General features: G+C 46.5%; 1 protein-coding gene across 8 annotated transcripts in view; it reads left to right on the forward strand.

The window, feature by feature from the left end:
* The window catches only part of Wwox (WW domain-containing oxidoreductase), a 913,078-nt gene that overhangs the window by 315,754 nt on the left and 582,031 nt on the right, over positions 1 to 15,293 (forward strand). Inside the window, exon 9 of one of the 8 annotated variants that reach the window (XM_006531511.4) lies at positions 1,750 to 14,027. The exons of the other annotated variants lie outside the window; for them this stretch is intronic. Coding sequence (XP_006531574.1) covers positions 1,750 to 1,851 — 102 coding nt within the window. The 3' untranslated portion in view covers positions 1,852 to 14,027. Of the gene's footprint in view, positions 1 to 1,749; positions 14,028 to 15,293 lie in introns of those variants that run through there. 8 annotated transcript variants of the gene reach the window in all.

Consider the following 15,293-nt stretch of genomic DNA (forward strand, 5'->3'; position numbering starts at 1 on the left):
GTGGGTATGACGAGCCAGTTGGCAAAGCTGCTGAGTGCCCTCAACTGCAGGCAGACGCATTTACCCTGTGCGGCACATTCCCGACAATTCTGTCGCCCTGATATTAAGAACAACAGCATTTTGCCAGAAGCCATAACAAGATGATTCCGTAACAACAGCTGGGTGACACCAGACTGTGTTTTGCAATTTTCTTTTAATATTTATGCTGATAAATAATTTATCCCTTTTTGGGTTTTTTTTTCCCCTTTCTTTTCTTTCTTCATTGTGAACGTGTTGATATAGACAGGTGCTGGGTTTCCTGAATGTCTAATGCCAGGGTCTGCTGGTTTCCCTCCCTGATGAAGCAGGTTCATCAACAGAGTTCAGCCTCTGGGAATTGTCTGCCCCGTGCTGCATTTCTCCTGTTAGCCTGAACTAATGGGATCCATTAAGGTCCAGCCCACATATTTGAAGGAATCTACTCATTAAAGCCCTGTTTGTGCATAGCATTTGGACATGAGAACCATGATCTAGGAAGTTCAAAGGCAGGCCTCATCCATTCAGGACTGACTGGGGATGCTCAGCCTTGGTCCTTCCTTACTGACACTGGAAACTGCGTCCTATTGCTGGGTGGCTGTCTGACTTGTACGTTGGAAGGAGTTTGCTAACACCCCTACCCTGCACCACTTAGACATGAATAGCAACTCCCCCCCCCCCGCCCCCAGTGGCAATAATTAAATGCGTCTCTCCATAAATCCCTTGGGAGTGGGCAGAGTCAGCATTGTCTTGGCCAGGAAGCAGTTCTAGAAGGTAAGGACTTAGTGCTTCAAGCATGTGGGCAAGGGGCTATGGGATTGCCTCTCCACTTGCAGTTATCCCTCCCTGCAACTGGCTCACAGGATCTCCAGACCCCAGAACACTGAAACTGTCCTAGAACTCACTCTGTAGACCAGGCTGGCCTCGAACTCAGAAATCCACCTGCCTCTGCCTCCCAGGTGTTGGGATTAAAGGCATGCGCCACTACTGCCCGGTCTTAGGTCAACTTCTTAATCTGGGCCTGGACCAGAGGAAAAAGGACGTTTCTAAACAGTCACTGTTGCCTGTGCCTCAGGGTCATCTGGATCCATCCCCCAAGTAGGTGGAGGTGAGAATTTTATTCTTTTTAGGTCAGTGGTTCTCAATCTTCCTAATGCTGTGACCTTTAAATACTGGTCCTCATGTTGTGGTGACACACCCAGCCATAAAATTATTTTCATTGCGACCTCACAACTGGAATTTTTGCTGCCATTATGAATTGCAATATAAATATCTGATAGGCAGCCCCTGTGGGGTGGAGACCCATAGGTTGAGAACCAGTGCTCTAGGCTGTTGCATGCTGTGGCCACATGCCAGTTTCTACACAAAGTAGTAAGTGGGTGTATCTCCCTAGGAACTGGGCAGTGTGATCTTGGAAAGGTAGGAGTATTCCTGGTACATTTGGATGTGGATGGAGGGACCATGGGAGATAGGCCTTTACTGGGAGAAAGCTCTTTAGCCACTCTGGTGTTGGCACTCAGAGAGTCCAGAAGTGAGATGCCATGTTATTCCATGACTGTTCAAGTCCTTGCTGATCCATGATACCAATTTTGCACAGCTCATTTTTAGGTGGTGTGATCATATTTGTGTTCTTAGAGCAATGCCACCCCTCACCCATATATCACCCTCAAGCCCACTTTCCAAACCATGAAGGGCTGACCTTAAGTTTTCACTGAGTTCTCTTCTTGCCCTCAGGCAGTTGATCCTGGATCCTCTGGAACTGCGGTGGAGGGCACTGTTGGGACTCCGTGCTTACCAGACATCACTGGAAATACTGTATATGATGTACTGGACTGACAGTGATCCTGGGATACTCCTGTAGGCCACACAGGTCCTATGTGACTCTGGGTATATGACATTGGTTCTAAGAGTCTTGGTTTCCATTCGTGTCAATTGAGCATCCTGGTGGATCCATAGAGGAATAGTGCGACATGAACCTAAATAATAACTAGGGAGGGACTCAGCTATTGAGGACCTGAGTTCCATCCTCAGATTGCACATAAAAGCCAGAGGCAGTGACCCATGCTTGCAGTTTCAGTGATGGTGAGATAGACAGAAATAGATGGGCGCTTGCTAGCCAACTAGCCCAGTCAACGTATTGACATTCCAGACCAATAGGAGACCCCACCTGAAACAATAAGTGAAAGGTGCCAGAGGAAAGACACCCAGGATTGTCCTCTGACCTCCACCACCAAAAATATGCATGCACACACATACACACGCGCTATCATAAAAGATCAAATATGAAGTAAGCCATTAGAACGTCGTCCATAGTTCTGCTACGTGGCTGCTTCCCAGTTGAAAGTGGAGTATACTTCACTTTGGGTTTTATTTCCAGTTAAGACATTCCATCAGTCAAGGGCCCTGGGCTTGTGCCTCCCTGCCTGGGAGGACCTTGAGTGGCCTGGTCTCCGCAGATCGTCTGGAATCCCAGGGCAAACAGGCCCCTTCAGAAAGAGTCAGCATCAGCAGTTACACGCCTCCCTCTCCATCTGCAATGGGATTTTGTGCTCGTTACCAGGAGATCAATAGTGAAAGCTGATTCTGTTAGGCTTTCGGCGGCGGGGGTCATTAATCTCCTTCAGCCTCAGTTTCCCTATCTGTGAAGTGAGTCTAACTGGGATGATAATGAAGAGTTAGGTCAAGTGAGGTTGGCAGCCAGACACCTACCACCAGCTGGAACACAAGAACATATGTTTCCTCTACAACCCAGGTCAGCCGAGGTCCTCCTGTTTAGAATAATGAACTGCCATGTCTGGAGTCTTCTCTCTCTTCTCTTGGTCGAATATTCAAGTAGAAACTGTGCTTTGTTCGCCCGCTGACCTGCACTTCAGTGCCAGTGACAACTGGGAGAAAACAAGAGGGTGACAAGCGATTGTCTTTCCTATGCATGGGTGTGCAGATGCATGCATGTAATGTCATGTGCATGTGTGTGTGGATGCATGCATGTCATGTGCATGTGTGTGTGGATGCATGCATGTCATGTGCATGTGTGTGTGCACGGATGCATGTGCTATCATATATATGTACATGCATGTATGTGTATATGTAGGCCCTTGGGTGTCATTCAGTTTTTGAAAGAGGATCATTGCCCCGGAGCTCATGAAATAGGTGAGATTGGCTGGCCATCAATCCACAGGGATCTGCCTGTCTCTGACACCTCAGTGCTAGGATTGCAGGTCCATAGCACCATACCCAGCTTTTATTTTATGTGGGTCCTGAGGACCAACCACACTCAGGTGTGCCATCTGCAAGGCAAGGGCTTTACTGACTGTGCCCAACCCTCTTCCTTTTTTATTTTTTATTTTTTCTTTTAAGCACTTTACCAGTAAGACTTACATTTTCATCAGTTCCTGTGAAGGATTCACATATGTGTGTATGCATGCAAGTCATGTGTATTTTCCATGTTCAAGCACTTAAACTGAATTCAGGCAAGGCTTGTATTTCTAGAAAGTTCTGATCACCTAGTCTTCCTCTTCCCAGTAAAGCAGAATAGAGATGACCATAAGCTAAGGTCTGGAGCTGAGGGTTATCGCAGAAGGAAGGGGACGCAACGTGATATTGGAATGGTCTAAGCTGGCCTTGGAAACCCCTACAGCTTGCTGGCCTCACAGTGCCAGCTGGAATACTTGCCTCTTGCTGATGATAACCACAGGGTGTATCTTGGTGTGGGTAACAATTGGGGAGGGGGTGCCAGGCCTGACAGATAGTGGGACAATTTTAGTGTTTATATTCCACTGGGGTAAGCACTAACAAAGACCCGCCATTTCCCAGATAACCAATTCTTTTAAAAGAACATCTGTTGAAACTGGCAATTTACAATCTTCTTAAAATACTGAGCGACATAATTAACCCTCCAGGGAGACTAATATTAGTTTATTAGAGACAATTTCTACTTCTGTTTATTTTTTTACACTAAATGATTTGTTCAGATTCGGGGGAGAATGGTTTTGGATTTTTTTTTTTTTTTTGGTTACGGTGTTGTTGTTGGTTTTTTGTTGGCTCTTCCTTTCTTTTGGATTGGGTTGGGCTGGCTTGTATTTGTAGTTGAATTTTCCTTCTTAATCAAGGCTATGGAAGGTAAATTGCTAGGTGATAGTATTGGTTCCCATGGCCATCAGACATAATTGGGTAGAACTCAACTGTGGAGCTCAGTTTGGCTTGTGATTTTGAGTAACTGGGGGCCACACAAGCTTTAAGGCATCATAATTTATCTTAATTGACCTCAAGTGCTGGCCATGCATCTGGTCATTTATGTGGCTGCCTTCGTCTGCAGCCATTGGTCAGGCTTCTTCTAACAGTGAAGCTCTCTGGTGATGGAATTCTCTTCTGGCCATTGCTACACAGCCTCCAAAATTATTTACACCTTTCACAAGGAGGTCATGAACCCTGCTATTTCAACACTGGGCTAATGTCACACCTTCAGTTTGCTGAACCGAGTAGAAAGGAGACAGGACACCTTTTGACCTTTTTTTTTTTGAGGGGGGGCACACTTGGCCCTCACTTTTGCTTGATTGTCCTCTTTAGAATTGCAAAGCACCTAGTTGGATACCTAGCCTCTGTGCTCCAAGTTCTCTGACCTGCAACAAGCCAGACTTTAACTTGGCTCTCTGTGTATGGTGACTCTGCAGAGTCCCCAATCCCCTTCCCATATTAGACAGTTTTCTGTTGTGGAAAAACACCATGGCCTTCTGGTTTCACAGGGTTAGACCCCATGTGACAGAGCAAAGGCACTGTGGCAGGGACCAGGTGAGCACTCACATATTGATCCACAAGCAGGAGGCAGAGAGCAACACTGGGAATGGCATGAGTCTTTTGAAAACCCAAAGCCTGGCCCCAGGGACACACTTTCCCTAGTGGGGCCACACCTCCTCATCCTTCCCGAAAAGTTTGACTGAATGGGGACCGAGTTTCCAAACATATGATCCGACAGAACTCATCTTAGTCTAAGCCAGGAGATTCTACCTTCCCTTCTCCAAGCTAAGTTACTAACCGTCCAGCGTAAGAATCAACTCAGAGAGCATCCCGCATAGCTGTCTGAAGGGATGCCCTCATGAGCAGAGAGCAGAGAGCATCCCACATAACTGTCTGAAGGGATGCCCTCATGAGCAGAGCTTCATAAAACCAAACATGAAATACATCCATACCAAAGTCACCACAGCACCCATGCTTATGGAATAGCCCTGACTGTCGTCCACTCTACCTTTCTCCCCACCCCCACCTCCGTGTCTGCCTTCATGACTGACTTACCGCTTTAAGAACAATGAACTGGGCTCACCATGGTCATCTATCCCTGAGGCTCCTGTCTGTCTGCCTCCTGGTATGTCGTTACACTTGCCTAAAGTGTAAACATCTTGGATATACCAAAATATAGTTCTCAGTGTCGGCTTACCCACAAAATCTTGACGAGACCTTCCCTCACTTAGCCTGTTAGTGACCTCCTTCCTCCTTCTCCCAGCATCCTAGTCTCATCTGTATCCCATCTAGCCAGTAAAATAGAGGCCTATTGGACAGCATGGTGTGGCCATTTGCAGTCCTAGCCCATGACCCCGTGGGCGTTCATTGAACAGTTGTTGCATTTAGTTATCTGTCCTTTCACACTGTTGTGGAAATACGAGGCCTACTATTTCTTGGTATCTTCTTTTCAATGGAGAATAAGGATTCAGTAAGTCACAGAATCTTATCTGATTAGGAAATATCGGCTCACACCACCAGAAAATCTGAACATTAAAAAGCATCTTTGAACCAGTCAACTTGTGACTAGCTGATGGGATGAAGGCTTAAGGCTGGAACCAGAGACCAGTAGAAGTTGGATGAGGCCTTAATCATGAGGGTGTGTTTATGTGTGTGCCTTCCAATTGAGTCATCTTTTATATTCACCAGTGAGTGGGCAAGTTGGTCTGCGGCGTGGCCTACTGGAGAAACCACCTCAGTAACTCTTTAGCAACTAAACCCGTTCCTGTGGCCTCCTAGCCTTGCCCTCCTCATCTAGATGCAACATGCACTCCACAGTGAGTTAGAATATTCAACATTCCGTACACATGAGATGGATCGCGGGTAGCAGTCAGAATGTTGGCTCCTTGGCATGTAAGACCATGGCCCCGATCAGAGACATCTTTGACCTTAAGGACGAAGACTAGGACCGGCCCCCAGGAGTTATTTACAAGATCTCCATCTCTTCACTGTCAAGGGAGACTGGATGTATACTTAAATTTTGTCCCTGTGTTAGCTCAGAGAAATTTATTGTACCGCTTACATGTCCTGAGTGACTCAAATTGTCTTAACAAAGTTATCCAGGAAGTAACTGGTTCTGAGAGAGTATGCACCACCCAATCAGAATGCGAATGAATTGGCTTTGTCTTTTTTTTTTTTTTTTTAATCCCCATCGTCAGGTATCTTCTTATGACCTACCAGTAGCCCATTGCCCGGTGTGTGAAGTGCTTGGGGGATGGGCATGGGAACAATGGGTTCCCAGGGTAAATGCTTCCATATCCCAAGTGGAACATGGGATACCAAGAAGGACATCACTAACTATTCAGCCATCCAGACTACTAATCCAAGGAGTCACTACCTATAGTGCTTATTTAGTATGGGAGACATTCCTCCTTATCATCCTAGCAAAGTGACATCCTGTGTGAGTGTGTGCGTATGCGTGTGTGTGTGTGTGTGTGTGTGTGTGTGTGTGTATGTGTGAGTGTGTACGTATGCGTGTGTGTGTGTGTGTGTGTGTGTGTGTGTGCACTCACCTGTGTTCGATCCTGAGGAGGCCTGAGGTTGGCATCTGGTAACGCTCTCAATCACTTCTCCACCTTATATTTTGAGGCGGGGTCTCACTGAACTGCAGCTTGTCATTTCAGCCAGGTCCCCTGGCCAGCTGTCCCCTGGGATCCAGAATCTGCTTGTCTCTGCTCTCTGGTGCTGTGGTTACAGATGTGGGTTCTCACGTTTTCCTCCATGTTCAGCAAGCAACCTATCTATGTCCTCCATGTCCAAAGGGACACTCCGATGAAAGCCGCCTGGTTCTTTGTGCAGAGAACAAACGGGGCCTCTTAGCCAATGGCCTTTGGTATTTTATTCTCCGTGGTCTTCTGCTGTTGGAGGTCAGCCTTCTCCCAGGGAGAAGTTTTCTTCTAGAAAAACTTCCCACCAGTAATAGATGGGAATAACTGGTGCTTTCTGCTGGGCGCTGCCTCCACGGGTTAGACACTCACTCTCCGAAGCACAGTCTATGGTAAGGGTCTCTATGTGATGACTGGCGCCAGCATTGCTCTGGCCTCTGGTTCAGAAGCTTCCATAGAAGGCTTTTTTTCTTTTCTTTTCTTTTCTTTTCTTTTCTTTTCTTTTCTTTTCTTTTCTCTTCTTTTCTTTTCTTTTCTTTTCTTTTCTTTTCTTTTCTCTCCTTTTCTCTCCTCTTCTCTTCTCTTCTCTTCTCTTCTCTTCTCTTCTCTTCTCTTCTCTTCTCTTCTCTTCTCTTCTCTTCTCTTCTTGCGTTGCATTGCATTGCATTGCATTGCATTGCATTGCATTGCCTTGCCTTGCCTTGCCTTGCAGTGCTCACTTCGGTAGCAAGCTTACCTTTTCATTTCATTGGACTTTGATTTCTGCACACACGGGTTGATGAATGTGCATCCCATGTAGCTGATCCGTGGCCCCATCTGTGTTACAGCTCACAGGGGCACTTGCTTTGAGCCATTCCAGATGTCCAGAGTGCCAGTCATTTTACAAAGAATCTTTGAGAAATTGGAGGAAAATCATTCCTCTTACTACAGGTTGTGATTAAACAGATAAGACTGAAACCCACCATAATTCACGCATATGATGTTTATCTGATTCTTGCCCAGCTCTTATGAATATATAGCATGTCAGGTCTCTCCGAATACCACATTACTCAGTTTTAGAGTTGGGAATCCTGAGATCGAAAGTACACAGCAAGACCAGGAACAGACAGGGGCAATGTTTGTTTGTTTGTTTGTTTGTTTGTTTGTTTGTTTGTTTGTTTTAACCATCTGGGGCCATGTTCTGATCCAGTGCATGATATGGGATTACATCAGCTTTGTTCAAGTACACATGTATGTGCACATGTGTGTGTAGGCCAGAGGGCATCCTCATGTGTCTTCTTTGGTGCTCCCCCTTAGCCTTTGAGATGGAGTGTCTCAGTGCACATGTGGTTTGCTGATTTAGCTATACTGCTGGTCTCCGTATAACACCTGAGTCCTGGCATTATATAAGTGTGTGTTGTCTCTGCACTCAGCTTTTTAGCCTGGATGCCAGGGAATCATACTACTGTCCTTACGCCTGCCTGGCGAGCCCTTGACTGACTAAGCTGTCTCACCAGCCCCTGATCTTTGCCTTCACTTGAGAAAGTTAACGGTGGCTACCTCTTCCCAAGTACCTATGGATTCTCCACTTGTATAGCAGTGGCCAGAAGCTAGGCTAAAGTTCAGATCAAAGCCTGCAAATGCTGTCTTCCCCTCCGCATTTTGGATGGGTTGATACATAAACGTAACACCAACACAAAGCTGTGAGCAAAACCAACAGCAACAACAGCAAAATTGTGCCTCTGGAAGGTAATTTGTATGGCGGCACTCGGTCGAGCTGGGTCGTTGAGCCAGGGGCTGCCTCTGTGAGTCTCACAAGTGCCCAGAGTGCAGAAGCCCCATCTCCTGGGTTTGCGTGGCCCTGGCTTAATGGATTATGCATTGGTCTTGTGTTTAAGAAGCAGCAGCAACGTGAGGCCGGGGCCATCGGTCCTGGAGACTTTACGTGGAGCTCTCTGTCAATTACCCCTCCCCCCCATCCTTATGGTATGGCCTTTCCTGTAATTACAGTCAAGATCCTATAGCCGGAGGAAGGGCTGTCAATTGAGTAGGAGGCAGACAGGAGGTTGATGTCCATCGTACAGTGACAGGCCATTCAGAGGGCTTCAGGCTCATCCTGAGAGAGGCTACCGGCTTCCTCCTTGGGTACTCGACTGCCACCCGGTCTCCCACCATCAGAGGAACGGATGCGCTTGTTCTGTGGCTGAGCCTGGAGGTCAGGCCCCTTGGACGGGAAGTGGAGATGAGCCATCGATCTACATTTTTAAAACTGAGAAGCATAATTTTGCAGGCCAACCCCCCGCCCTTAAAGGAGATCTAAAAAGATGGGGAATAGAGTGCTGATTGAGTCTCTGCCCCGGGGAGTCTGTCTAGGTAGAAAGCCATAGACAAAGAAACAGTTTCTTTTTTCTTATTTTTATTAGTTCATTGAGAGTTTCATACAATGCAATTTTTATCTCATTTACCCCTCCCCCATCCCTCCTAGATCCATCTACTTCCCTACCCACCCAGCTTTACACCCTCCTTTTTCTTAAAACCTACCAAGTACAATTTATACGACACATCGACCCTTGGATATTTGGCCTTCACCAGATGGTGATCTGACCACCAGGGGCCACACCTCCTAAAGAGAATGGACATTCTTCCCAGGAGCTATCAACAGGCCATACATAGCTCCTTTGCTAGGGCTTTGTGAGTACCTTCTCTCCGCGCTGGAATTTTTGTCCAGCGTGAACCTGTGCAGGTCAGCTTGTATTGTCTCAACTGCTGTGAGTCCTTAACGTGCAACTGCTCAGCTGTGCCCAAGGCACACTGGTTCCTTTGTAGCCACTCGTCCCCCGTGGCTGTCACATTATGTCCCCCGGCTTTCTGCCATAATGGACGAGCTCTCAGCAGTTGACCCTTGATCGGCCGTGGGTCTCCATATTCTCTGCCATCTACAAAGAGAGACTCCTCCGATGACGCTTGGCCACTGCACTAATTTGTGATGAAGTGATTAGGTTTTACTTTAAACCAAGCATGTTTTTTTTTCCTTTTTCCTCTCAAGTTAACATAGATTATTTTCATAAGATTGAAAATAAAGATCGTTGAATTTACTTCTCATGACCAGAGATTTCATGGGGGATGGGGGGGAGGCTCTCAGGTCAGCAAACAAAGCAATGGGCTGACTCACTGCTGTTGTGTTGAGAACTTCCTGTGCTCACATCGTTTATACTCCCCTCTGTCCTGACCCCTCCTGTGTCCACCCTCTCAAATTCAAGGACAGTCACCTTGTCTTTTAAGTGCCCAGAGAGGTGTGTATGCTCCCAACAGAAGAGTTGGCGTGCTGTAGATGGGAAGCTATTTGGACTGAAGTAGACTAGACTGGTCTCTTCCTTCAGGGCCATAGCTACACAGCTTCCGGCCACCAGGACAGTGAAGGAACAAAGGCTCTGAGTTAAGTCACAGGCTCCCTGCTCGTGAGGCCTCAGAATCTGTTTTGGGGGAGGTGATAACAGTGACTAGCTTTCTATGACTGGCCTGAGGACAGAAATGGCATATCTACCCCTTGGTCTCCCGCAGCTTAATAAATACATGTTCCTTGGGGCTCAAGGCAAGTGTGGGAGCTCAGACTTGCCTTGGTGGGACTGTGGCTGGGTGAGAGCCCGGTTTGTGGCTTAGAAAGAGATACCAGACTTCCAGATAATTAATTTAAGAGACCAATATTCTGAGGGGAATTTGAAAAGAAAATGTTTAATTAAAGTTAAAATTTTAAATCAGCATATAAACTATCAGTATCATAATGGCATTTAATTTTTAAAATGTATTTGTAGTGTATATATACGTTGTAGGAGGACACATATACCCAAGTGTGCACTTAGCAGTCAGAGGACAAGTTGTGGGACTCCATTTTCTCCACCGTGTGGACTCCGAAGATTGAATTCTGCTCTGTCCAACTTGGCAGCAGGCACCTTTACCTGCTGAGCATCTCGACGGCCCCGTGATGGCATCTTAGAACAAAGTTTGTTGTAATCTATTCTCAGTCAGTTCTCCTATCTCCCTCTCCCTCCCCTCGTTCTTTCTGGCATTTTTAAGAGAGCATTAATACTGTTACCATGGGATGGGGTGGGAAAGGAGACTCTGAGAGGCTTAACACGTTCTGTGGTTCATTCTTACCTCTTCGAGCCTCTCAAATTAGCGAGGTTTGTCACAGGCCATTCAGAGCTCATATGAGAGTGAAGGGAACCAGGTCTCAGCAAGAGTCTCTCACAAAGGTGACTAGAAGCAAGGGGACATTGGTCTGTAAAGATTTAGCATGAGAGTGACGTTAGTGTTATGGGGAACCCTTTCTTTGTGCTTAACTATAAATGGAACCACCTGGGTGACCTTGCCTTCCTGGACACTGAGAGACCGGCGCAATAATGATTGAGTCTGGAATATTATAAAGGCTAAAGAAATAATTCTGCGGGCTTTCAGTCTATTAACTATCTGAGGCTTCTTAATAGTTTGGCTTAAGGCAAAAGTGATCTTATTCAAATTTCATCCCAGTTGAGTCAATAATTAACTTAACTGACTTTGATTAAAACTGAGTTTTCATAAGTATCCAAACCATCCAGGCCTTTCTTTTTCCATACGAAAAATGGTGGCAGAGAACTTGGTAGTCTCTCCAGATGGGGCTAGCCCACGGGGAGCCTGGCTCTCCACTGGTCTCTTTGTAAACACCTCCTGTCCACCTCTCTGCTTTCTCCTTAGACAGCTCCTCTGGACACGTGATCATCCTGGTCCCCTGGGGACTCACTTCCATGTCAGGGACCATGGTGCCTTTGCTGTCTTCCACATTGGGTCCATGGCACTGGCTGTGGGGTCTCCTGTGTCCTTCACTAACCTCCTTTAGAGACTCCTCCCACCACATGGTGATCTCCAAGTATCTGATTGTCTTAACCTCCTAGACTTGTTCTCCTCCAAAGTTAAGACCATTTTTCATTATCATTCACCAGTCTCATACATGAGTACAGTGTATTTAGATTATATTTACCCTTCCCCCCCAACTACCCCCAGACCTCTCACATATGCCTCCCAACTTCTTGGGGTTGTTTTTTATTTTTGTTTGTTTGTTTTTGTTTTTTGGGGTTTTTGTTTTTATTTTGGTTTTTCAAGACAGGGTTTCTCTGTATAGTCCTGGCTGTCCTGGAACTCACTCTGTAGACCAGGCTGGCCTCGAACTCAGAAATCCGCCTGTCTCTGCCTCCCAAGTGCTGAGATTAAAGGCGTGCGCCACCCACTGAGTCCAATCAGTTTTACCCATCCATGTGTGCGTGGATGTGGGCCCATCCACTGGAGTATGGGCAACCTACCAGAGGCCGTATGCTCAAGAAAACTCTCTTTCTTCAGCAGCCGTTACCTTCTCTAAGCATCTCAGCTAGGGGGATGGCCTCCTGAGCCCCTTCCCTATGTCTGCAGGGAGGCTGATTGGCCGGACCTTGTGCAGGTCTTCTACCTGCCACCACAGCTGCTATGAGGTCATGATGCAGTAGTCCTGCAAGTTCATGTGTCTTTCTGCTGCAGCCCCTGTAGCAAACCTGGGACTCAGCACCAACAGGCCAGAGAGCACACCCTGGAAGGCCTTTGTGTCTCAGAAGCTGAGAATGTGGGCCTCCTGCTGTGGCCCCTCCTCACTGTCTATCTCCTGGTGTTATGCTTAGGCTCTTGTGGGTTGGTCTAACCAGGATTGAGAGGTGCACACATAAAACTATATACGTGCACGCATAACATCATAAGTAAATGCATGGCGCATTTGGCTTAAAAAAAATCAATTACAAAAAGGAAAAAAAAAATAAAAGGGAGCTGAGAGAAAAGCCAATTGAAATTTGGTTGCCGCGCACAGGAAAAGATAAACAGAGCAGCTTGACTATAAACAGAAAAGACAAGAGCAGATCCTGGTAGTGCTGATGGCTTTGGAATATGAGGCTAGGGTATGAGCCTGCATCCCAGCAAGCATACCTGCGAGATGCAGAATTCTGCCAGCCCAGGGATGTTAATACTTATATCCACCACTGCAGCACTCCCAAGGCCCAGGCTGCTCATTGCAGGGGGTTGGGGGTGGGGTGTGAGGCTCCAGAATGAAACAAAAGCATTTGACACAGGTTCTAAGTCTCCATCTCCACTGCTGAGATTACATTGAATTTTCCCGGAGTCGTTCAGTTTTCCTCTGTGCAGAACGTAGCTAGCATTTCCCCCTATCTTCCCCCCATTGTCCCTTGTTTTGTTTTGTTTTTTAATTATTCTTTCCTTTCTATCTGTTTTTTTTTTTTTTGTCTGTCTTTTTTGTTAGTGTTGCAAGGCTGCATATGGCCACATAGAGTCAACCACAGTAACACTTCCCTCATGGCCCAAACAGTGGCAAGATGTGCCAGGCACATGCTGCTGGAACACCTGGCTGAGGCCCGGGCATGTCTTCCCATGCCTGGGAGTGGGTACATGGCTCATAATGTTTTACAAAACAGGGGGCTCCATCCCAATGACTTGGGTGCCATCCCAATGACTTGGAGCTGTCTTCCAGCTGGACGGGCTGCCCAGGAACACATGTATGTTTGTGCTGGAAGCCCCACCAATATCATATCATCCAAAAGCACTTTTTTTTTCTTCTGTGATGAATTATTCAGGCAATGTTTTCCAAAATTGTCATTGATCGGTACAGACCCAGAGAGAGTGTTACAACAGCGTTGTGCTGGGCCCTGTGAGGGGTCGATATTTTCTGGCCTCATAGATGTTCCAAAAGGAAGGAGGGGGAAAGGAAAGAAAGTAAAAGACATTGTGGGGTTTTTTGTTGTTTTTGTTGTTGTTGTTGTTGTTTTGGGTTTTGGTTTTCTCGGCACAGTAAAGCAATGCAGGTACCACTCCTGGGTGGGGCACATGGTTAGCTTGGATTGAAACCCAGCCCTGGGAACTCGAGGCCTGGCTGGGGTGAAGGTGGGGACACAATATCCTCAGCTACTCAGCAGCAGTAATGTGGAGTAGGAAAAGGAGATTCCTACATGGCACTGGTTGAAGACCCCATTTAATTCACATAAAACTCTAGGTCTGAACAAGAATGACTTCCTTGAACATATACAAGGATGTGTATGTGTGTGCGTGTATACACACACACACACACACACACACACACACACACACACACAGTTGAAAACAAAATCAAAGGTGTTTTTGGAATGATACCTGTGTGTGGTAAGAAGGCAGGCACTTGGTTCTGATATCTCTGTCAGTGGAAACACTATGGGGGTTTTGGTAAATTTCATTGCAGGTTTTGGTAAATTTCACTGACGACATCCTGCCTTCCACAGTGGCCCACAGACAACCAGTGAAAACTCGGCCATACCTTCAGCGTAACCTAAAGGGATGAGGAGGAGATATTCTCTGAGAACTAGGAAGCCGGCTGCTGATCTCAGCCAGCTTTGCCTTCTGACCGTATTCTAGGTGTTAGGCTGGCTCACAACCCCCCCCCCCCCAACAGTGGTCCTCAGGTTCAGCTGGACATCAGAGTCACCTGGGGACTTCTTATAGAGCAGCGATGCTCCAGGATAATTGCATCCGGATCTCCAGGGAGCTGGGGAGCAGGAGAGGAAAGCAGTCAGGGTGAAACCCGCTTTAATCAGAATTTTCATCACTAGCTGCCGATCTGAAAGAAGGAAAGCTGAGTGAGAACCCTTTGGAAAAGTAAATCCAGGGCCCTGCTGAACCCAGGTCTCCAGAGACCAGCACTGCACCCCGCTTCGTCTTGGTGTTTATTTGTTTACTCTTGTGATTTGGTTAGTTCATTTTTTTTTTGTTCTCCTCCTTTAATCAGGGAAATGTGACTTGCCCTGGAACTTTGCAGAGCCATCCGCCCCTAGCCTTCCATGGCCTCCTTTATCTTACCAGCTGAATGGATACAGAACACTTTTGCCATGTAAGCCATCCATGTAAGGTGTGTGTGATCCAGTTGCTTTAGTACATCTACAACCTCAGAACATCTAATTAGCTCTAAAAATCATCCTGCATCCTTAGACACCTCAATCACACCACACACACACACACACACACACACACACACACACACACGGCCCTAGGCAGTGGTTAATTTCCTTCCTGTCTGTAAGGACTTGCCTGCTGTGGGCACCTCGGAAAAATGGAGTTATAGTGTCCATGGTGTTCTGTGTGTTTTCATTCACTTGGTATCCTGATTTCAAATTTTTCTTGTTAACAGCTTCTACTAATACCATTTTATTTTATTTTATTTTATTTTGTTTTGTTTTATTTTATTTTTGAATGCTATTCGATGGTAGGGATGCATCCATGTCCTGTTTGTCCGTTCATCACCTGGTGAGCATGTTTACCTCCGCCCCCGTGAACTTTCACCTTGTCAGTATCATCTCCATCTGACAGATATCTTGAAATACTTTACAT

The sequence above is a fragment of the Mus musculus genome, chromosome 8, assembly GCF_000001635.26.
Source record: "Mus musculus strain C57BL/6J chromosome 8, GRCm38.p6 C57BL/6J".
NCBI classification, from domain to species: Eukaryota; Metazoa; Chordata; class Mammalia; order Rodentia; family Muridae; genus Mus; species Mus musculus.